Source organism: Giraffa tippelskirchi, chromosome 10, assembly GCF_054371585.1.
Source record: "Giraffa tippelskirchi isolate mGirTip1 chromosome 10, T2T-mGirTip1v1.2.pri, whole genome shotgun sequence".
NCBI classification, from domain to species: domain Eukaryota; kingdom Metazoa; phylum Chordata; class Mammalia; order Artiodactyla; family Giraffidae; genus Giraffa; species Giraffa tippelskirchi.
The window spans coordinates 60,717,567-60,740,325 of NC_137284.1; the positions used below are offsets into that span (position 1 = coordinate 60,717,567).

Sequence of the window (22,759 nt, forward strand, 5' to 3'; positions counted from 1 at the left end):
GAGTTTGATCCCTGAGCTGGGGAGATCCCCTGGAGGAGGGCATGGCATCCCTCTCCAGTATTCTTGCCAGGAGAATCCCATGGACAGAAGAGCCTGGTGGGCTATATAGACCATAGTGTCACAAACACTTAGACACAACTGAAGTGACTTAGCATGCACACATCTTTGCCTCTGTTGTATGCATAAACTTTGGAACTTACTAGTTTAAATGTTAAAATTGGGAAAGAAAGTGAGCTTTCATATCTTCCAAGATTAAACTGCCATTTCAGAAATTTCATGGATTACACGAGAGAGCCTGGATCTTCTACATCCTCACTAGCCCTTATTGATTCCCATCACGGCAGGACAGAGAGCCGTCTCATTGGAAAAGACCCCGATGCTGGAAACGATTGAGGGCAGGAGGAGAAGGGGGTAACAGAGGATGAGATAGTTGGATGGCATCACCAACTCAATGGACATGAGTTTTAACAAGTTCCAGAAAATATGAAGGACAGGGAAGCCTGGTGTGCTGCAGTTCATGCGTTTGCAAAGAGTTGGACACGACTTAGCGACTGAACAACAAAGACATCAAATACTTGAGTGTATTTTAAGCCTGAGGTGAATTAAACGGAAGCCCTGAGCCCCGCACTGTGTGCAAAGATGCATTTTGCTTATAATCGGGGTGTGGGTTACCATCTGGGAGTAAGTCAAAGTTGCATGAACTCTTTCTGCTGTAGATGCCATGACAGAAATTATGCTTTACTGCTTTGAAATGTACTTTGTACTCCTGAAGGAGGTAATGTGTCTGTGAGGGAGCCCAACTTGACCCCGGAGAGGAAGTTGTGTCTGATAAGTGGATAATTGACTTTTGACAAACTCTGAGACACGTCTCACGCCTGGAAACTCACAAAGCCTTGTCATGAAGTAGCTGCACATCAAATAGGATGTTATCATGTTTCGGATGTGGGGCAAATGCCTTGTCTTAAGTAGTAATTGTGTTCTGAAAAAGAAAAGAAACCTGAGTATTTAATTCCCCCCAGAATTCCACAGCCAACCTTCTTTAACCTGTATTTTGGCTTGTTGCTTTTCCATTAAGCATTCTATTTTCATCACTTCAAAGACAAACTGGGCATCAGAAGCTTACACAAGGTGTGTCTTCCCCAGAAAGAACTTGGGGAAAGAGTGTATCTCTCCTGAATGACTTTTTGTTTTATATTTTTCCACATGCATAATTTTCTCCTTTGAGTTAATATGTGTAACAGAAGCCTATGAAAATGAGAATTATGTAACAATACTTAGATAAGTATTGTTCACATGCCTTAATAAGAATTTTAGCCTGGTTTATTGAAACCATGGTAAACTTAGAGTACTGATACAATCGTGTATTTTACAGTTACATATTTTCATAACTAATCTTACAGCCAGACAGCACTAATTCCTTGTTTGCATAATCCCAAATGTGAGGCATGAATATTACAAATGCACACTCATCAAGAACTGATAATATGTCTTCCCAGAAGGGACAAGGGTATCTAAATAACTAGACAGATTTATTTTTTTTTGTTTAAATCCACATCCAAGTTAGAAATATTTTGTCTTGATGGTTTCTTCTAAAACCAAGTGAGAAAAACTCTCCTACCATGTGATAGAGGCAGGAAAAAGCCTTCAACCCAAAGATAAAGTACTGGGTTAGTAGTTATTAAATGGAGCAGCTACAATGTTTTTTCATCCTTTATACACATGTTTATATCTATTTAGGGCTTTTGCCTGGTCTTTGCTGCCATGCATTTACCATTTTCAGTTTCATCCAGGAGAAGCATACATTTAGCTCAGTTACTCATTTTCCTCACTGGCATCTACATTTTGTAGGCTGACATGCAGCAGAAGAAAGAACCAGTTCCAGATGACTCTGACCTGGATCGCAAACGCCGAGAGACGGAGGCCCTGCTGCAAAGCATCGGGATCTCGCCAGAGCCCCCTCTAGGTACTTTAGAGTGCTTTGTGTTTTACTATAGCCTCAGATTTGACTTGTGTAGGATATACCATGTCCAGCGTTTACTATTCTTTTACATCTCCTTTTGTTTTTATGTTTTAAGAAATGCTTTGGCTTATGGTTCAGGTGTATTTATTTTTGGAATTGAGGGGGCTGGAAGGAGATAGGAGGACAGATTGTAGAGTGATTAGCAATTGGCTGCTTACTGGCTGATGCTGCAGTCAACCTAATCCACTGCATTACTGTTAGAGTATCTTGTACTTGTTAAATGAGTTACCACTGGTAAATACCAGAAATCGTGAGATGAAGAAAAAAAACTTCATTTCCATTGCTGAATCCCAGCCTCTCTCTGCCAACCTAAATACTGTGAATCTGGTTATGAATTTCATAACCACCCCAGGCACAGAGTTATTCTATGATGAAAATAGAATGCTCGATGGGAAACTTAAAGGAAAACTTAAAATGGTGGCAGATTAGCAGCTAATTAACATGTTTAAATTTCTTTGACTCTGTTGTATATCTTGGTTTCATTGCTAATCGGCATCTTTACTGCAGCACCCTTCCTCCAACTCATTCATACCTAGTTACTTATCCATGATCTCATTTTATTCAGGGTTTGGATATTGAACTATTTCTTTTGTTTGTGTTGAAGGTAACTTGTATATAATATGTTTATTCTGTCACTATATATCACTCATGTGATAAGTTATTTTATTTTTCTTTATCCATTTGCTTTCCATACATTTCAGAGTAATCCCAGGGTGTCTGTAAAACTACTTGATATCCAATATAGTAAAACAAAAGCTTTAAAAATGATACATATAAATAAATATAGTATCAGATCCCCTTATATAAATCGTTCATCTTTTAATTCCATCATTGGCTTTTATATTAAAATAAATTTTCATTCATTTCCATAATTACTTAAATTAACAATAAAAATTATCCCACGAACGATAAAGTGGCAAGTGTGTATATCAATATAAATAAGTAAAAGGGCAAAATATAATAATCATATAAATTACTAAGTGTTTCTGGATATAATTCAGCATATACACACAAAACTAAAACACCGTGAAAAAACATTTTATACTCAACCTCAGTGTGTATTAATAGTAAGTAAAATCATATGTCTAACAATGATATAATAAACCCCAATAAGACGTTGATTATTTTGTTAGTTTCTTTGTGGTATGGGAGATGTAACCCACAGGATGTTTGAGTGATGGGCCTTCTGTGAGGAGCTGACAAACCTTTTTATTACTTAGTTGACAAGTAATACATGTTAGACCCTTGGCAATTATGTTTTTGCTTCAAAATAGCCTTTGAAGTTCTGGTGCAGTGTGAACACTGGTTAAACACAACCGTAGAATATTTGTTCTCCCCTAACCTGCATAAAGCCGGCAATTAAACCTTAACAGCAAAACAGTTTAAACATCCCTAAACCATGACCAAATTCTGAACTATCCCAGCACCCCTGCCAGAGGCCTCTGGCAAAAGTGGACCCCATTTTCCATTTTTACCCATCTCTCCAACTTACCCTTTGACTTATTGCAGAGGGTAATCAGTGAATTAATTGTAGAACCACGTGAAAATTCCTAGTTTCTTGACAGATCTGCCATTGTGTTATAGGATTTGGGCAACCTAGTTAAACCCTTTACCTTATTAAATAAATAAAAGGAAATTGCACATGATTGAAACCAAATGGGAATCTACACTATGTATTGAAGTTTCTTGCTGCCCATATGGCTTCTCTGGCATGAGTGATACTGAGAACCCGTTCTCATCTGGCCTGGAGCCACCTTGGCTATTTGGTGCAGCTTCTATCTGAAGGACATTTGGCTTGTATCTGAAACATAGAGGGAAAAAAATCCATTTGCATTTCCTTTCATTTATTTTCTTTTATTATCCTTGCTTTGAGAGTTCCTGCCTTCACTGACCTTGATCTTTGAATTTGTTTCTCCTGTCTTCAGAATGGCGGTTTACTTCTGTGCACACGGCAGTGCTTTCCAGAGCTGCCAGTTGCAAAGGAACACAATTCTCAAACACAGTAAACAGTACAAGGGGTGAAACTATTAATTAAGTGTAAAAATAAAGCAGCCTGGCATTGTGCTTTGTTTGGAAAGAGATTTTTAAATTACTGGGTTCAACATTTACCCTTTTCTCTATCTGTCGCTTAGTCTCTCATAGCAAATGCAGTTTATACTCCACAGACAATAGACTTGCCTCCAAGTGCAGACATACAGCAGACTTTTCTGACTCCCCGTGACCTTCTAAAATTCCTCAGAATCACTTATTTCATAATCTTTTAAAGTTTTATAGACACCTCGTTTTATTTTGAATAGGTCACATCTATACTAACAAAATAAAGTGGAGAATTAGAATTATCTGGATAGTTCATGCTTGAGAAGGATTTGCCTTGAATTATCCGGGTAACTGTTTTGATTCTCCATTTTACTTTGTTAAGGTGGACATGGCCTTAGAATCTCTTAAGTTAATTCTGTCTAAATTCATTTCAAATTTTAATTTCCGAAGTATGAAAAATTCACTGGACTCTTTTCCTTTTCTTTTCTTTCCTTTTTTTTTTTTTTTCCTTATCCCATCTCAATCTCTCCTGGCCATACAATCACTTTAATTTGAGCCCGTTTGTTTTGATTTATCTGACACTGCTCTTCCCCAGTGCAGCCGCTGCATTTTTTAACATGGGATACCTGTTATTTTCATTATTTAGTCCCAACCCCTATGTCTCCCTCCTCGAAATCAGTGAGCACTCCCAGTGAAGCTGGAAGCCAAGACTCAGGCGACTTGGGACCGTTAACAAGGTAAGAATTGTCCCTTCACAAAGGCAATGGTGGGATGTCAACAATACCTCCCTACCTCCCCCACCACGCAAAAAAGCAAGAAACCAAAGGTGTGAAAAACCATACCATTCTGTTGTACATTGTTAACTGCATTCCTCTTTACGTATCAGTCATTTTTTTATGCTTACATTTATGGTGGCTTGCTATTTTTGGTGACAAAGCATTGACTTTGAACCCTTGAAGTGATAAGTAGCACTCTTCCATGAATAGGCTAATTTAACACCATATGTCTTATTTGACAAACACAAGCATATCCATTGGCTTCAGTTTAAAAGAAAGTGGGGAAGGACCAAAGACAAATGGAATATATATCTAGCTTCTCATTATTCTACCTTGGTTTTGGTTTCCATGAGAATCTGTGAGTGTAACACTGAGATGTTCTAACCCTAAATTTACTTTTTCAAAAGTCTTGTTTATTTGCTTAATAGAGTTGACAAATTTGAGAACTCGGTCCCCAAAGTGTTTTTATTATCATTATTAATTATTATAATCATCAGGATTAACTGCTCCGTTTTTGTCAGTTGCCAAACTTTTATTACACTAGGTTTATTCCAAGGTTATGTAGCTAACTTCTCAAGGCCGATATAGACTTTCTCTAATTTGACCACTGAGGGAACATCCAAAATGCAGCGATGTGATGAGAGAAAGGAGAAGGCTCATTACTATGCATGGGGTCATGGAAACTTTCTTCATCCAGGTGTCTTCAGCAGGATTCCCACATGTGGGTGCCCGTAGGCAGGTGGTAGAGGTGAGTGGGGAGTGGGACCTTTGGCAGCTTGTTAGCTAGCACTCCCTTTATAAAGCTCAGATGGTCTCTTCACAGCTCTCAGGCTGGTTGAGCTCAGATGGGAACATGGACCCAGTTTTTCCATACCTTTCAATTTTTCATGAGAAGCTAAAAATTCAAATATTTATGCAACAGTCTCATAGACATTAAATGTTAATGACTTTGTTAAAAGGAGTTGTGGGCTAGATTTGGCTCATGAGTTGGTGATGTCTGACCGCTCTTTGACTTTTCAAATAATCAAAAAACATTTTAATAAAGTTTCAATAAAAGAAGCCATCATCCACAGCCCCAGCATTCTAACAGGTCAGCCTTTGTCTTGTCAGGGTACCTTTCAATCCTTATCTACCTGTGTATATGTCTTGCTACTGTATATGTTCCTAGAGGAAGTGAAGTGAAAGTCGCTCAGTCATGTCTGACTCTTGGCGACCCCATGGACTTATACAGTCTGTGGAATTCTCCAGGCCATAATACTGGAGTGGGTAGCCTTTACCTTCTCCAGGGGATCTTACCAACCCAGGGATCGAACCCAGGTCTCCCGCATTGCAGGCAGATTCTTGACCAGCTGAGCCACAAGGGAATTCCTGGAGGAGAGATATACAATTTTGCATTTTTCTCTGTTCACTTAACACCTTATCGTGAGCATTATCTTCTGATGGTCCATTGTTTTCAGAAAAGCCTTGGCAATTTTGGTAGAGAAAAACAGAGAAATGAGAATAGGGTTAGCCTGTGTTGTAGGATTTTTAGCTTTCTGAAATCAATACGTAAGACTAAAATGATTTCACCAATATCTGTCTGTTGATATGTTTCAGACTTGAGTGTTTTGTTTTCATAGGGTCTTTTGAAACAGGTTGGACACTGCTTTCAATTTGAGAAAAGCGAACATAGAGGCTTTTGTGGGTACCAGGCTGGTTTATGTTAGCAAATCGCCTTTGTGATTTGGAGTAGCACATGTCTTCCCTCATCTTTTGCTTTGAACACTTCAAAAGGTCTTTGAGGGTGGGGGAGGAAAAATAATAATAACACAGCACGTAAGATCTAACATTTATACAAGAGCTGGCACAATGTAATCACATTCCTTACGGGGGTCCATTGGCCTATCATTAAGTTAATATATTTGCCTGTTTCTGCACAGCGATGGTATTGTGTCAGTGATGTTTAGTGTCAAGGGGTTCCATTGGCAGTGTTAAGTACTATTACCAACTTCATAGTTGACGAGCCCTTTTGAAAACTTCTAGAGAAAGTTGACTGATGCTGTTAGCACTCTGGGGAACAGCAGCAGTTATTCTGTCAGAAGGAACTTCATTCCTTTCCCCTTCTTACATGATTTTTTAACTTAACCACTTTGGAAGAGGTGCTATCTACTCCCACCTCACACAAACTCCACAAACTCCAACTAGCTTCAATTCTTTATAGAAACATTCTGGTGAGAGCGGGTGACTGGAAGTCAATGAGTACATCCCTTGCTAAGAGCAGGTTTTGTAGGGATGCAAAGAAACTGGCATTGAGGAAATGATTTTTCAGAAGAACTGAGCACAGAGTTGGCTTGAGGAGAAGGCATTAGGAATAGATTAGTAAATCGTGCCCTTGTTTTGAACTTAAGCACATTCCATGCAAATTTATGTTTTTGTTTCCATCAAGTATATATACGAGTAAAATTTCAGAAGAATGTTATATTTCAGTTTTTAAAATTCTACTTGGAATGTCTTTTTCTGTAGAAGAAACATCTTTGAAAGCAGTTACTGTTAACTCTAACACTTCATAAAACATGCGACTGAGAAAAGCACTTGGTAATTCCTAAGAATATAACTCTATAGCTAAATTTGCATATTTGTGTAGAATTTGGACTTTTTGAAAAATGGAAAATCTTGCAGAAGATAACTTAGGAATCAAAGCAACACATCTGGTCCTACCTAAAGGTGCACATAAATTCTGTCATTCATTTGCCAGACTTTCAAACCAAAATTACAGTTTGCTTTGCAGAGCCAGAATTAGCAAACATTTCTTATATAACCCCTGTAAGTGGTTAATTTGAAAATTGGCATACTTAATATGCCCTATTATAAAGAAAAGGTTAAATAGTGCTTTAAACATATGAAGTATAACAAAAATTTCTTTTATTGATTTTTAGGAGCAGTTAAGTAAATTTTCTAAACTGAGTGAATAGAGAGTAGATATATTTGACATTTTTTCAATTATACTAGTATGATTTAATTTTTAAACTTATAGTATCATAATTTGTGTTCCAATTTCTGCTTCTGTAATTATAGCGTGCTTCTCATTTACAATTTACATTTGTAGTACTTTTCTCTTTCTCATAATTAGTTTTGGTAGAGTCAGTTAATCATTGCTTGTTTAAACATACTGAACAAAGAACAAGCTCTTGGGTTTCAAAAAATTAACCTATTAATAAAAAATTTAAAAGACTAGTTTTACATATAAATGTAGATTGATAAAAATCCTAAATATGCCATTTGCAGCTGGAATCCAATACAATATTAAAAGGATACAATGTTATGCTTAATTGTGTTGAATTCAAAAATTCAAGGATATTTTAGTATAGAAATATGTTACCTTAATTCAGCATATAAAAAGGTCAAAGAGGGAAAAGTAAATATTGCAGTATATACTGAAATGGTACTTGCAAAATTTAAACATCTAGTCTCATATTTTAAAACTTAATAAACTAGGAATATAAATGTTTTTCTCAATATGATAAAGAATATTAATTTCAAACCAAGAGCTTATATCTTTGATGCATGAGAGTGAAGCATTAGCATTTTATAGCTCTTAAAGAATAACTTATGTTTAGTTGAATACATGTCTCTCTTCCTCAGAAAGTGATAGGTTCCTTGTGAGAAGGGAGTAAGTCATATTTGTGGTTGTGTCCATATAATAGGTGTTAAACATTTATTGAAAGAATCAAGTATCATCCTACTTTTTACAGGGCATGGAGGCACAGAGAGAATAAATAATTTTCTCAGGTTCACACAGGACATAGCTACAATGCTAGGTTTGAACCTGGGCAGGTCAATACAAGTTTTCACAATCTATACCTCAGCCCTACATCATCTCTAACAACAATTGCTATGTAATACACAACCTACTCCGTAAGGTAATTGTGATTAAACACCAGGAAAGGAGTTTGACATATATTAAGAATATGTGAGGTTTAGCTGTTAGGTTGATGAAGAAGTAATTGTGGTTTCAGACAATGAATTTTAAATTATTAGAACTAAACTCAAACACATTTTTATTAATCAAAATAGGAACCATTACAATCAATACATTTTTGCCGATGAGAAATGTTTGTTTATTCCTGTAGCATAAAAATGCATGCTTCAGGATTCATGGAACTCTTGGAAAGCATCTTCTGCCTCCTGCTTGTTGTGGAAGCATTTTGCCTGCACACGGTTTTTGAGATGCTTGAGGCAGTGGTTGTTGGTTGGTGAGAGGTCAGGTGAATATGGAGGATGAGGCAGAACTTCGTAGCCCCATTCATTCAACGTTTGAAACTGGTTGTGCGATGTGTGGGCATTGTCATGGAGAAGAATTGGGCCCTTTTTGTTGACCAGTACCAGATGCAGGCATTGCAGTTTTTGGTGCATCTCATTGATTTGCTGAGCATACTTCTCAGATGTAATGGTTTCACTGGGATTCAGAAAGCTGTAGTGGTGGGCAGCAGACTACCACACAGTGACCATGACCTTTTTTTGGTCCAAGTTTGGTTTTCAAAGGTGCTTTGGAGCTTCTTCTTGGTCCAACCACTTAGCTGGACATCTCCAATTATAAAATCCACTTTTCATCACACGTCACAATCCGATAGAGAAATGGTTCATTGTTATATAGAATAAGAGAACACAGCACTTCAAAACGACGATTTTTGATTCTTGGTCAGCTCATGAGGCACCCACTTATCCAGCTTTTTCACATTTCCAATTTGCTTCAAATGCCTACTGACCATATAATGGTTGATGTTGAGTTCTTTGGCAGCTTCTCATATAGCTGTAAGAGGATCAACTTTGGTGATGGCTCTCAATTGGTCATTGTCAACTTCCAGCGGCCATCCACTACGCTCTTCATCTTCAACGCTGTCTTCTCCTTTGCCGAACTTCTTGAACCACCACTGCACTGTACGTTCATTAGTAGTTCCCAGACTGAACATGTTGCTGTTGCGAGTTGTGTCTGCTGCTTTATGACTCATTTTGAACTCAAATAAAAACATCGCTCAAATTTGCTTTTTGTCTAACATGATTTCTGTAAGTCTAAAATAAATGTAAAATACACAGTAGGTAGTAAGTCATTAGTAAAAGAAATAAGGCAAGAAATGCTCACTAAAATGATATATAACATAACCATATTTATTTAAAGATGTATTCCATTATCAAATGGCAAAGTTCAACAATGCAAAACCGCAATTACTTTTGCACCAACCTAGTATCACTGTTTGATTTACCCTAATCCTTAATTCCTAACCTTCAGATATTTGACCAGAAATGAATCTACTTAAGTGATAATAATTCAGCCCACATTTATTCTTATGTACATGGATGCTTACAAGGGACTTTGCTTTAGGGATGTTCTCATGTTTGGCTGAGACTCTTTAGGCTTCCCAGTGACAAAGCTAAATTAGAGAACGCATTGGCTTGTAGAAACTTGGACAGTATTGACATCAGAAAGTTTACTGTATGCCAGGGCATAGGCTACACACTGTCCAAAACTTGACTTAAAAGGAATACTTTCAAAATGATTTAAAAGATAAAATATGTCTCAGTATGATAACATATTGTGCAATCTCTTACTACATAACCTTCTTAACAAAATAGAGAGAAGATGACTGATGTTTGAATTTTGTGACAAGTGGCTTGGGTGGATGGATAGTAATACAGTAATATGATTGATTTCTATCTTCCTTTTGGACCATCTATGGCCTTAATACCATCACTAAGTTCTACCTTCCAATCAGTCAAGGACACTCAAGCACCCCCTATTTATTTTTAATAATCTCTTATTATTATAGAAATAATATCAGTTCATTTTATACAATTAGAAAAGATCAATGAGAAAAAGTAGAAAAAAATTATGTTCCTACGAAGAATATGCATTAGCATTCTTAATACCTTAGTGTATATTCTTTCACACAAGATGTATGTCATCATATATATGATAAATGGTGTCATACTGTGCAAATTGAAGAACTTGCTTTTCTATTCAAGTATTTCTATTTATTTCTATTTTTCCATTTCAGTACATTTGCAACTTATCTACTATGTATACCATGTTCAGATTTCCCCAGTTGCTCCCAACATAATCCCATTATATTAAAATTGATGCCTGTCTTCCCAGCTTGTCAACACCTATCAGCTAAAACCCTTATATCCTTGATTTTCTGTAGAGAGGTGAGGCCTCTCCCAAGGGGACCTTAGATGCAGCAGAAACAGAAGTGTCTTCTAAAACCCTTAGCAGGAGAACAGAAGTATAGAGTGAGTGGATTAGGGCTCTTTCGGGCTTCTAGCTTCGTGTGTACACCAGACCAGAACTGAAACAGATGTCTGCAGATACTCTGCTATTCAGTTTGAACGGTAGGCTTCCATATAGTTCATATTGTTTTATATTGAAAAAATATTTTGGGTAAAATTTAGATATTTAATAAACTCTACCTTTCCCTGATCCACTTATTGCCTAGTGAAATCACGAATAAGGCAATTAGAATAATTTATTCATGGTCAACTTGTACTGGCTGCACCTAGTCACCACATTTTTCTCGTGATTTGAGGAGAGGAAAGTGTGCTCAAGGGCTCCATGACTTAATGCCCAACACAAAATCCTCAGGACTTTCAACTTCCTCCACAATTGGACTCCATTGGATTCTCTGGCACTCTATGAACCTCAAAGGATTTTTACCTCTTTTTGGTGAAACCATCCCCATCTTTTAAGGTGCTCTGATGACTCACAGGCTAAAGGGAAGACGTTAGGGAGGTTTTAGTAAAGGTGAAAAAGTACAATTCAATAATGCAAAACCTTGGGGGAAATTTAGTAAGACTATTAATATTTTGTATATACAAAATTCCTTAAATTATCTTGATGTAAAGAGGAGTTGACAGGATGCTTGCTACCAGCTAATTGGATTTCAGAGAGGCTGAAAATCACTGATTCGAGGCTGTTTAAAAGTCACTCTCTTTGCAAATTAAAATAAAGTGTATACTATAGGATTTTTTTCTTTATGTAGCACATGGACTGACTAGTTAAAAATTGTTGCTATTTTGTCAGGCAGAGAGTACTGTATATAACCATATGGTTATAGTAACAGGGTAAGCATCTATTTTTAGCAAAGAGTTGCTGAGCTTTCTTCCAGAGAGACAACTTGCTTGATAGCAGGTCCTTTATGGAAGATTTGGGGAAAACACATTTTTCTTTCTTTCTGATGGGAAGTCTTGCATTTCTCTTTGAGTCCAGCACAGATGGACTTCTGTGTGACTCAGAGTGGCCTGTGTCAGAGCTCCCTGTTAGGGCTTTGCTATTAGCCAATAGAGGGAAGATGCTCACATAGTAAATTAAGAAAGAGGCTTGGTGCAAGTATGTATTGCGCTGTTCCAATTTCATTTCTGACATCAGAAAATCTTTATCATCACCACTGCCAGTCCAAAGTAAGGAAATCATTGAGACTGGAAAGTAAAACATTAACTCATTATTTAAATGTCATTCTTAATTAATTGACATCACATTAATGATTTTGACAGGCTGAGTGATATGATGGATTTTTAAATGTCTTTGTTATTCAATGTATTCCTTTTGGAAATGGCATTTAGAGAAACAGATTGGGGATGACATTGACTGGAGATTTTCTGTTGTGCACTGTGCTCACATTGGCCCAAACTTTTCTTTATCGGTTTAGTGATTAGTGACTTGTTTGACATAGAAGACATGTGAAGCAAGAGTCCAGAAAAACTCTGGGACTCAGAGGAGCTTGGTACCCTGCCCTTGAGCAGCCTTTCTACCCTAAAGAGAAAAGAAGGTAAAAAGTTGGGCTCCAATGTGGTTGCTTCAGGGACTAATAAAAGTTGATGAGCTCAGAATGAATAAAAGAAAAAACAATTTCTCCTTGCAATGAGAACTCTTAGATTTATTTTCTTAGAAACTTTCCTATATATTATACAACAGTGTCAGCTTTAGTTATCCTGCTGTATATTATAGTCCTAGTACTTACTTATAACCTGAAGTTTGCACCTTTTGACCACCTTCATCCAATTTTCCCTATCCCTACCCTTTGCCTCTAGTAACCACAAGTCTGATCTCTTTTTCTATGAATTTGTTTGTTTTGGATTCTACATGTCATTGAGATTACATAGTTTTGTTTTTTTTCTAATTTATTTCACTTACCATAATGTCTTCAAGGTCCATTCATGTTGTCACAAACAGTAGGATTTCCTCATTTTTTATGGTTGAATAATATTTAATTATATGTATGTGTGTGCACACCACAACTTCTCTATCCATTCATGCATTGAGGTCAGCCTTTCCAAGATAGGCTTTCCTTCTTCAGTAGGGAAGTAAGTCTGAAAATTCTTCTGGAACCATGTGATGGCATCATGCCACACAGACTGAGTTCTTCAGAAGTGGCTTGCAGAGATGAAGGAAATCAGGCAGACATGCCCTGATGTATTCTCTCATTTTTTTTTACATAAAGAAAGTAAAAACTGTTTCTTAGGGAACCAACTTGCCCTCACACTTAATACCCATCCGCAGAAAATGCTGGTAAGGACGATTCATTTGTTCATTCGTTCGCCACATTCATTCAATAAACAGTTAAGAGTTTATCGTACAACACAATAAATGCTAGACCTGCAAGGAATACAACAATGAAGGAATTCTTCTCTCTTCTAAAGATCCCACTTCCAGTAAATGACATATTTAATTTCAAGCCATCTGAGGATATGTTTCTATGTAGTTACAGCTCTCAAATATTGGTACTCATAGAGGTGAGCAATAATATCATGAAGCATTATTCCCAGATACAGTTAATTTGTATATTCTTGTGGGACAACTGCTTTTGATTCATTACTACCTTACCTAGAGTCTTGACATTAGGTCTTGATATTAGGTACTTGGTAAATTTATTTATTGAGGTAGGGGCGTGTGGGTGTGTATGTATGTGTGTGCGTGTGCTTACATACTTATGCACATGCACAGTTTGCAGAAACCTGAATGCAATGGGTGCGGGATGAGTGGAGAGATGAGGACCCAGGTAAAAGCTGGGTAGTTCAAGGTTGCTGGGCTAGTTGCCAGAAGCAGCCTTTGCTCAAGGGGAGCTGTTGGCAGTGGTTAGAGCACTTAAATACAAAGCGAGAATTTCCTAGCAGAAACAAGGCAGAAACCAGTTACTGGGCTCAGGGCAGAAAGGCAGATGGGACTAACAGTGTGTTTGTCTTGGTGCTGAGGCCCCTGGGCTTTGTAACAGTGCTCGTTGTATCCTTCAGACCATCTGTACTTGGTTTTAAAGTTTGATGCAGGGCTACTATTGAGGTCAAGTGGATTTCAGGTTGGCAAAGAGAACTGTGAGATAAGAAGTGCAGTCCCATAGAGAGACAAGCTATTTGTGAATGAGGTAATTGAGGACAAATAGATTTAGAGAATAAGGCATTTGAGTTGGGTCTTAAATAGTGGCTATGCTTTGGACAGGTAGAGATGGGAGAAAGGGCATTCCAGATAATACAGAGGGAGATGTGGGAGAGAGGAGACATGTGAGGTGTAGAATGTGTATGAAGGAGACAGTATGAAAATACATCAGAATCTGGGATATGGCCTTGGAGGTATTTGAGATTCCTAGCTCCTATATTTGGAGCCAGGAATATATTGAATTTACCTGGCAACTTACTAAAAATACAGATACCTAAAGCATAGATCTGAGTTGAGGTCTAGACCACTGCATTTTTGTAATGCTTTCAAGATTTGAGGATGTGTTTGGGGGAGCCATTGATCTGATAAAAAGGACAGAAAATGTGAATGAGAATTGTGGTGCTAGAGAAGGAAAGAAAAGCCTGATGAAGCAAGAAAAGGTTAAATGCTTTTGGTGTTACAGATGGATATGCCCAAAAAACATGTGAAAAGGAGGAACTTTGAGCTCAAGGGTGATGAGGACTTTAGAGTTATCTTTTGCAGATGATATGTGGGCATCTTTGAGATCATCTGTAGCTATAGAGGTGAGGGGAGAAGAAATTACTCTGGTTGGGGAATGTCTGTCTTTAAGGAATGGAAAGAATAAGGACCCTTCCAGAAGTATAATGAGAAGTGTAAAAGACATGGTTTTTAGGGTCAGGAACACTAAAAGAAATAACATGCTTATGAAGGAGCCAATAGTCACCAGAATCATAGAGATCAAATATGAGAAACAAGAATAAGCCATGGGGTTTGATGGTTTAGTGGTCATCATTTTCATCATCATCATTTTTGTTATTTACCACTTGTGCTGTTTTATTTCCATAGGCTGAGTTCCTGGAAGTGAAACGAGCTCCAGAGTAATTCTGTGTTTGTGATTCTTGCTCCACGTTGGCATGTTGCTTTCCCAAAGAACTGTACTAATTTAAAATGTCACCAACAGTAGATGGGAGTGCCTCAGCCACATTGAATATTAACATTGCAAATGACAGTTCTTTAAAAAAATTTTTTTTATTAGATTTTCCTTTTCTAATTAAATTTATTTATTTATTTTTAATTGAAACAAAGATGAATATTTTTAATGATAAAAGGTACAATTCACTAAGAGGATAGACATCATAAACCATTAGACACCTAACAATAAAGAAACAAAGATACAGAAAGCAAAAATCAGAAGAACTATAAGGGAAAAGAAAAAAGTATATAATCACAGTGAGACATATTAACATTTTTCTGAGAATATCAAGTGCAGAAAAATTAGGAGCATCTTGAATGATGTCATTAATAATTTAAATATGATAGATTTCTATTTATATTAATCTTATAGCCTACACAAATATATTTAAAATTTTGTATTTCATATGTTGTTATTCGATGTCCATAGGACATTTAGAAAAAGTGGCAAAAAGATAAACATTACTAAATTTCAAAAAATATAATTCTTCTTTTTGTGATTCAGTTATACATATACACGTATGTTATTTTTGAAATTATTTTCCAGTATAGGTTATTACAAGATATTGACTATAGTTCCCTATGCTGTACAGTAAATCCTTGTTGCTTGCTGCATATCTAGTTTTTAAAATTAGAAATCTAGCATTCTGTTCATACTAAGTCAAACAAGTAGAATCAAAATGGCAAATGATAGTTCTTATTTTTTTTTTCAAATGATAGTTCTTAATGACTACCTTCCAAGTATTTATCAGACATCTCCTTCTTATAACCAAAACCAAAAAAAGGTAAGAGCAAAGATGCTCTTTAAGGGAAGAATATTAAGACTATCTACTCTGGAGTCTAAGAAAATGGGAAGAAGACTGGAAACTACCAACGTGCTCTGAACAGGAAGAAAATAACCACTCATCAGAGAGTGTGGTTACACAACACAGACATCATTCTAAGTTATGCTTTCCATGGAAGGCCAGGGATTGTTTTGTTTTGTCTGAATTTTTACTTCCTTCTATCTAATAAACTGAAACTGAGCAAATAAGATTGGGCCAATGAAGGGAGACTATTGTAGGAAGCTGGATAGTAATGAATGAGTAAAAGGGTGTGATATAAACTTCTGTTTGTCTCTTAATGGGTTCACTGCTAGTTTGAATAATTTTGGTGTTTTGCATATTCTTTTTCTTTAAAAGAAATATTGAAAAACAGATTGTTCTGCAGATTATTAACTGTTACATGGTAGGCCTTTTTGGATGAGATACCAGAGGCTACACTGTTTGACATGTTTAGTGTCCAATAAATGAGTGATTATTTACCATGGTGTGGGAAGATTCTGTATCTAGAAGTTTGAAACAAGTTGGGAAATGTGACCTTAAAGTGTGTCCAGAACTGCCAATCCAATCGTAGGGCCATTGAGCCACAATGATGCCACATTAGGTTAGAAATCACTGGGTTATTCAATATCTGTGCGAGTAGCAGCTTCCTCATGAAAAAAAATCCTCCTGTGGATCCTCAGAGAGTTAACCTAAGAAATCAACCTACAGTTGGTCAGAACAGACAACTACAACTCTTAAAAATGAGCAAACAAAACCAAGATGGTTTCCCAGACAGGAACTATAGACAAAATCTAATTGACAGAATTAAAGATTACATTCATCAAAACGGGTTCTGTTGGTCATCCCAAGAAATTAGGGAAAGTGGAGGCTCTGTCAGCAGTGAGGGGTGGTCTAGTCCTGTTATAAAATGTGGACATGATGGGCATAGGACAGGGAGAAGCTTTAATAGTTAAATATTCATCTTCACTTATTCTAAAGACACTGCTAAAGTCTGACTTCCCAGGAAGTCAATCTTCAAGGGAGAAGACTTCGTCAGGCTTGTATAATTGCTCAGCCTGGCATTTGCTATTCCTGTGACAGATTGATGACTTGGCATCTAAAATATAACTTATCAGATCTAGTAGTCTTACTTTAAGGGTGCAGTGTGTTCAGGTGGGTTAGGTAAATAATAGAACAGTTGTGACCACCTGGGAGCTACCACACTCTTCCCTTGCCTGAGAAGAGTGAAAAAGGCCCCAAAATTGTCCCATCATAAACCTGAGCGCAAAGGAGCTGATCCCAGCCCTTATGAGAGAATGCTTCTCACAGTCAGCCAGAGCCAGAGGCCACTCCTCTGTCTATAGCCAACGAAGTATCCATAAAGATAAAAGGTTTGGACCCTAGAGATAGGTGAACAGCAAGGGTGAATCACTGTAATGGATTTGATCACTTCCATCATTTGAAAGGAAGTGGTGGAACTAGGGTCCAGAGCCAGGAAGAGCTGCTTTCCTTGGGCAGAGAATGAGCACACAGCAGCAGTTTTCACCCCTGACTGCACATGAGAGAGTTTCAAAAAATCTGGACGCCTGGGTCCCACCCCAAACATTCTGATTTCATTGGCTTGAAAGTGGCCTGTGCTTTAGGCCAGCGTGTGTGAATCACTTGTTTAGATACTGATATATTTGAGGATCAGTGATCCTTTCTGCCTGCCAACTAGTGGAAGCAGTAGTCTAGCCCAGCTATTCTGTAAAGGTGGTTCTAGGATCAGCTTTGAGCATTACCTGGGAACTTGTTAGAAATACAGATTCTCAGCCCCAGCCCAGAGCTACTCAAATCAGAATTTCTGGGCTTGAGGATCAGCATCTGTATTTTAACAGTCCCTCCCAGTTATTCTGATTCATGTCAGAGATTGAAAACCACTGATCTAAGTCCAGACCTTACTACTCGAAGTGTGGTCCACAGCCCAGCAGCATCTGCCCCGCTAGGAGCTGTCAGAAATGCAGAATCTCAAGCCACCCCAGACCTACTAAATCAGGATCGGTGTTTTAAACAATATTCCCAGATACCTGTGCATTAAAGTTTGAGAAACACTGGGCCTCCTTGGTGGCTCAGACAGTAAAGTTAGAGAAGCACTGGTCTAAGAAACAGGGACCAGTTAGTGTTCTCACCAGACTTTAGTTGTCATCTTTCAGTGCATTTAGGTCAGAGGACAAGAGCATAACCAGAACTTACAAGAGGAGCTTAGAAACTGCGTTCTGATACCTCTGCAGGAGGTGCTTAGGTGGGTTCCATTACACAGGTGGGGCGTTTTCTCAAAGAAACATTGGTAGTAGATATAGTAGATAGTTCACTTTCACAGTAAATGTGGCCTAGTAAAAACAGCTACTGTTTATCAAATACCTACTTTGTGCTATATAGGTGTAATTGCATGCAATCCCTATAGAAAACTAAAGAGAAACCATCCATCCATCTGTTCAACTATTGTTGTATTATATAAGCATGCGCTGTGGGACAAATTGAGAACACAGCACTGACATATATAGACTACCATATGTGAAATAGGCAGCTAATGCGAAGCTGCTATATATCAGAAGGAGCCCAGCCTGGCTGCCTGTGATGACCTAGAGGGGTAGCATGGGGGGCAGGGTGGGAGAGAGGCTCCAGAGGGAGGGGATATAGAGAGAGAGTTATAACTGATTTGCATTGTTGTATGGCAGCTGTATTTGCATTGTTGTGTGCCAATACAACATTATAAAGCAATTATCCTGCAATTAAAAAATCAAGAAAAATAAACATGCATGCTGGGCATGGGCCTAGGCATATTCTTATAATTTAGGGATGTAGCTCTTCCTGCTATTTTGAGACTTAAGTCCAGAGTTAAACAGCGAGCAGTCGTAAATACACTGATGTATAATAAAACCATAGGTAGGGATACCTTATGAAGAAAGTAAAGCAGGATAAGAGAACAGGATGAAGAGTGGCAAGGAAGTGCTGCTTGCGGTAGGTGGTGAGAGAAGGAAAGCCTCTCTGGTCAGGTGACATTTGTGCTGAGACAGAAACTAAGCAGAAGCGTGAGCCACGTGGCTCTTTAGGGAAAAAAACAAAAACAAACTATGTGAAGGAGAGGCCAGCCCTTAGAGATGAATTGCAAAGAGAGCTGCAGGCCAGGTCATGAATTGTCGCATAAGCCATGGGAAATCCTTACAGGCAAGGAAACGGAGCGGGCTTCTCAAACCTCAAAATGCCCACAGATCACCTGGGGCCTTATTAAACTGTAGTCCAGAGTCAATGAGTCTGGGTGAGATCTGAGTCTCGGCATTTCCAGCAAGTTCCCTGAGATGCTGATGCTCCCGGTCCATGAACCGCTCTCAGAGTAAGCACGAGGGTGCCGGGGTTGAGAACTGTCACAGAGCTGGTAAGTCACAGAGGCAAGATTTGAATCTCAGGTGCCTGACCCCAAAGTCCCTGCTGTCCATTGGCTGCCTCCCAGGTACTTAAGCTTGACTCACCTGTTAACTACATAACATGCAGGAAATTTAAAGGGCCTACCTGGGAAAGGTCCTTGTGGGCAGTCTGTTCATGGAAGAGCTCCTTTTATGTGGTGGAGAAATAACAAGGGAAGTTGATAACTCTTGGTACCAAGGTTACTATTGGTAACCTTAGTAACCATTGATACTTTGTGCTAGCTCTTGTGAAGTACTTAGAAGACGTAAGACATCCCTGGCATCTTCCTAGACGAAGGATATTGTTGTTGGTGACCATCTTGGTGTAATACATAAGAAACCAAAATACCCATGAGCCTCGAAATCTAATGCACTGTAATTGCAGTCACTGACCCAAGGAAGCCAGTTATTCTCCAGGCTCTGCAGTCATGCTCTGCCTGGCCCAGCCTCCCCAGATGCTTCTACTCTGGCCCATTCGACCCCTTGCAGTTGATCGCCATCACTGTGTGGGGAATGCTTGCTGCTCCCTGGGGTGGCTTGGCTCTGGGGTACACATGAAGCAGTTTACATGCTCCAGTCAATCATGCTTCAGTATAGAACAAAAAAAAAATGAAAAGGGTGTGTGTGTGGGTGGTTGAATATTTTGAATATTTAGCTCTGGGTTTCCTTCCATGAAAAACGGCTGTAGCTTCCAGTATCAAGCAGTTGTTCCAAAGGATGGACAACTTCTTGCGTTCTCTTGTCCCTTGATATTCACGGGGTCTTCCTGGCTCCTGGGGGTTGTGGGGGTGACAGAGTGGGGAGATGTTCTGTGTATGTATTGTATATGCTGTTGCCTTGATGAATGACATGGTTTGGTTTGGTTTATTTCCCGCCCCTTTTGTTAATTCTCTGTGTTCTTTTTCCTTTGTGCTGCGCGATTAGGACCCTGCAGTGGGACACAGACCCCTCAGTGCTCCAGCTGCAGTCAGACTCAGAACTTGGGTATATGTCTGCTCTTTTGTTACTCCTTTTATTATTTCTTTGCTAAGGTTGTGTTGAAATGCCAGAGCCGTTGTTGCTCTTGCTTTTTTCCCCTTTGTTGAATTTCCAGTTTGATAAGCTTATTTCCTTCTGTTAGTTTGCCCTCTACAGTTACGCTTTGAAGAAAGTCTCTCTTTGTGGAAAACACCACAAAAAGATGGCTTTTGACCTCCCTCTTCTAATTCCTATTATTGCAAAACATCCCTCCCCCTGAATGAAAATTATAAACATATCGCCATGCCTCTGCTTCAAGGTGGGGCACACAAGTTCTGTGATGACAGATATGTTTAACTTGATCCTCGCCATCTTCCCCTTGACTAACAAGTTACCTTAAGTTAATCTTTGTCTAAAACCAGTATGACAATGTTGTGTCTTGTTTGTTGCCTTTGAACTTTTTTGGAAACTCACAATTAGCATTTAATTTGAATCCACTTTGAGGGTTATAAAGATTCCTGTTAGAGAAAAAAAATACGATTTGTTGAATGCCTCAATATTAAGAAACCTCAAATTTATTTGATGATGGATAATGTCTCCTGCATCCTAAAGATAATTTTTTTTTTCAGGTGAAAATGTATGTTAAAAGGTAGTTTCAGAATTGAAAATTCTTCCACAGAGAATAAAATGCACAGGCAATTCCTAGAAACTTAGTTTGCTTCTATTACAGGGTTAGAGTTAGCTATATTCATACATGAGATGTTTCCAGTGGGATGCTTGTCCTAGCTATGCTCAAACTTAGGAACGCCGACTGTGTGCTTCTTTTCAACTTGCTTTGGTGAAATCAGCCATGGTAGGGGTGTTTATACCACAGAAACTGACAAATGCTTCAAACCAGGACTTACTCCCTTTCCCTCAAGCGAGTTATTGAACATTTACCAACACACCACTGGGTACCTCAATATGTGAATAACAGATTTTATTCCAATATTTTGTAAAGCTATTACTTTTTATTTCTAAATATAACCTGATGAATCCTGATGTGGACATTTATTTATTATTTATTTGAATTTCTGAGATTTCTGGGCATGTGTCTGTGGGTTTCTATCAATTTTAGTGCCTACTATAGACGTGTTAAGTTGAAGGGCTGTCTTTATGTTAGGTTAAATGCCATCTGCTGTGTCCCTTTATGTATGCAAAAGTTTTCTGCAGACTCACTCATAACACTGCTAAGCCAAAGAAGTATCCTAACATTTTGGGTAACTGATATACTATTTTTTTAAAAACTATTAAATTATTGGCTGTTTAGTTATATAGTTCACTCTATGTTTTATTTCCACTTGTATTATTTAAATAACCAAAAAAATATGGCTTAAATCAAACAGAAAAACAATGAATACATAGTATATTACTGTTCAGGGGAATTTCAGAGAGTAGTTCTTCAATATTTCATTGTGGTTTTTATAACAAGGAGGCTAGAACTGGCAGAGACTTTGCCGTTTGCACTTAACAGATTTTTTAGACAGATTGTGACATTGGTAAATTATACGTGCTGATGTGGAACAGTTAGGAATTTTCCTATTTTTATCTGTTTTCCAGGCAAAAACTCAGTTAACTATGCAGATGAAAAATTATCCTAGGGAGATGGCATATCTGTGACTTCCACCTTGCCAGCCGTATTTTATTTCAGAGTGGACACAGTGAGTCAGAGAAAAATGGGAAATGAGATTTTTTTGTGGTTTGTCTTAGAGTTTGGAAGGAATGTTCAAAGAATATTTGAGAGAGGAGGTTGTTTCAGTCATGTTACAATTTCAAATATTGATTTAATGAAATTTTCTGTCTAGTAAATAGTCCTTATGTGCAGGCAGTCTTCCTGTCACACATATTTTTATGAAGTATTGTTTGTTGTTGTTTAGTTGCTAAGTCATGTCATCCTCTTTTGTGATCCCCATGGATTGTGTAGCCTGCACAGGCTCCTCTGTCTATGGGATTTCCCAGACAAAAATACTGGAGTGGGGTGTTATTTCCTTCTCCAGGGATTCTTCCCAACCCAGGGATTCAACCCACATCTCTTGAATCTCCTGCATTGGCAGGTGGATTCTTTACCACTGAGCCACTAGGGAGCCCTTTATGAAGTATATCTCAGGCAACAAGAGTATTGTAGAGATAGGTTTAGTTCCTCTTCCTGATCCTGGGCATAGAGTTGACCATAACACATAACTGGCTCTGTCAGTTGATTTTCTCTTAATGGTTTTATTGAAGTATGCCAAAGAATGCTCAAACTAACGCACGATTGCACTCATCTCACACGCTAGTAAAGTAATGCTCAA

General features: G+C 38.1%; 1 protein-coding gene across 8 annotated transcripts in view; it reads left to right on the forward strand.

Moving 5' to 3' along the window:
• Positions 1-22,759, forward strand: part of DYNC1I1 (dynein cytoplasmic 1 intermediate chain 1) — a 402,307-nt gene that overhangs the window by 76,244 nt on the left and 303,304 nt on the right. For 4 of the 8 annotated variants that reach the window (XM_081531541.1, XM_081531543.1, XM_081531542.1 and 1 more), the window contains 2 exons: positions 1,849-1,963; positions 4,704-4,794. In XM_081531541.1, coding sequence (XP_081387667.1) covers positions 1,849-1,963; positions 4,704-4,794 — 206 coding nt within the window. Of the gene's footprint in view, positions 1-1,848; positions 1,964-4,652; positions 4,795-20,396; positions 20,457-22,759 lie in introns of all 8 variants that reach the window. The other 4 variants (XM_081531539.1, XM_081531538.1, XM_081531536.1 and 1 more) reach the window with 2 other exon arrangements.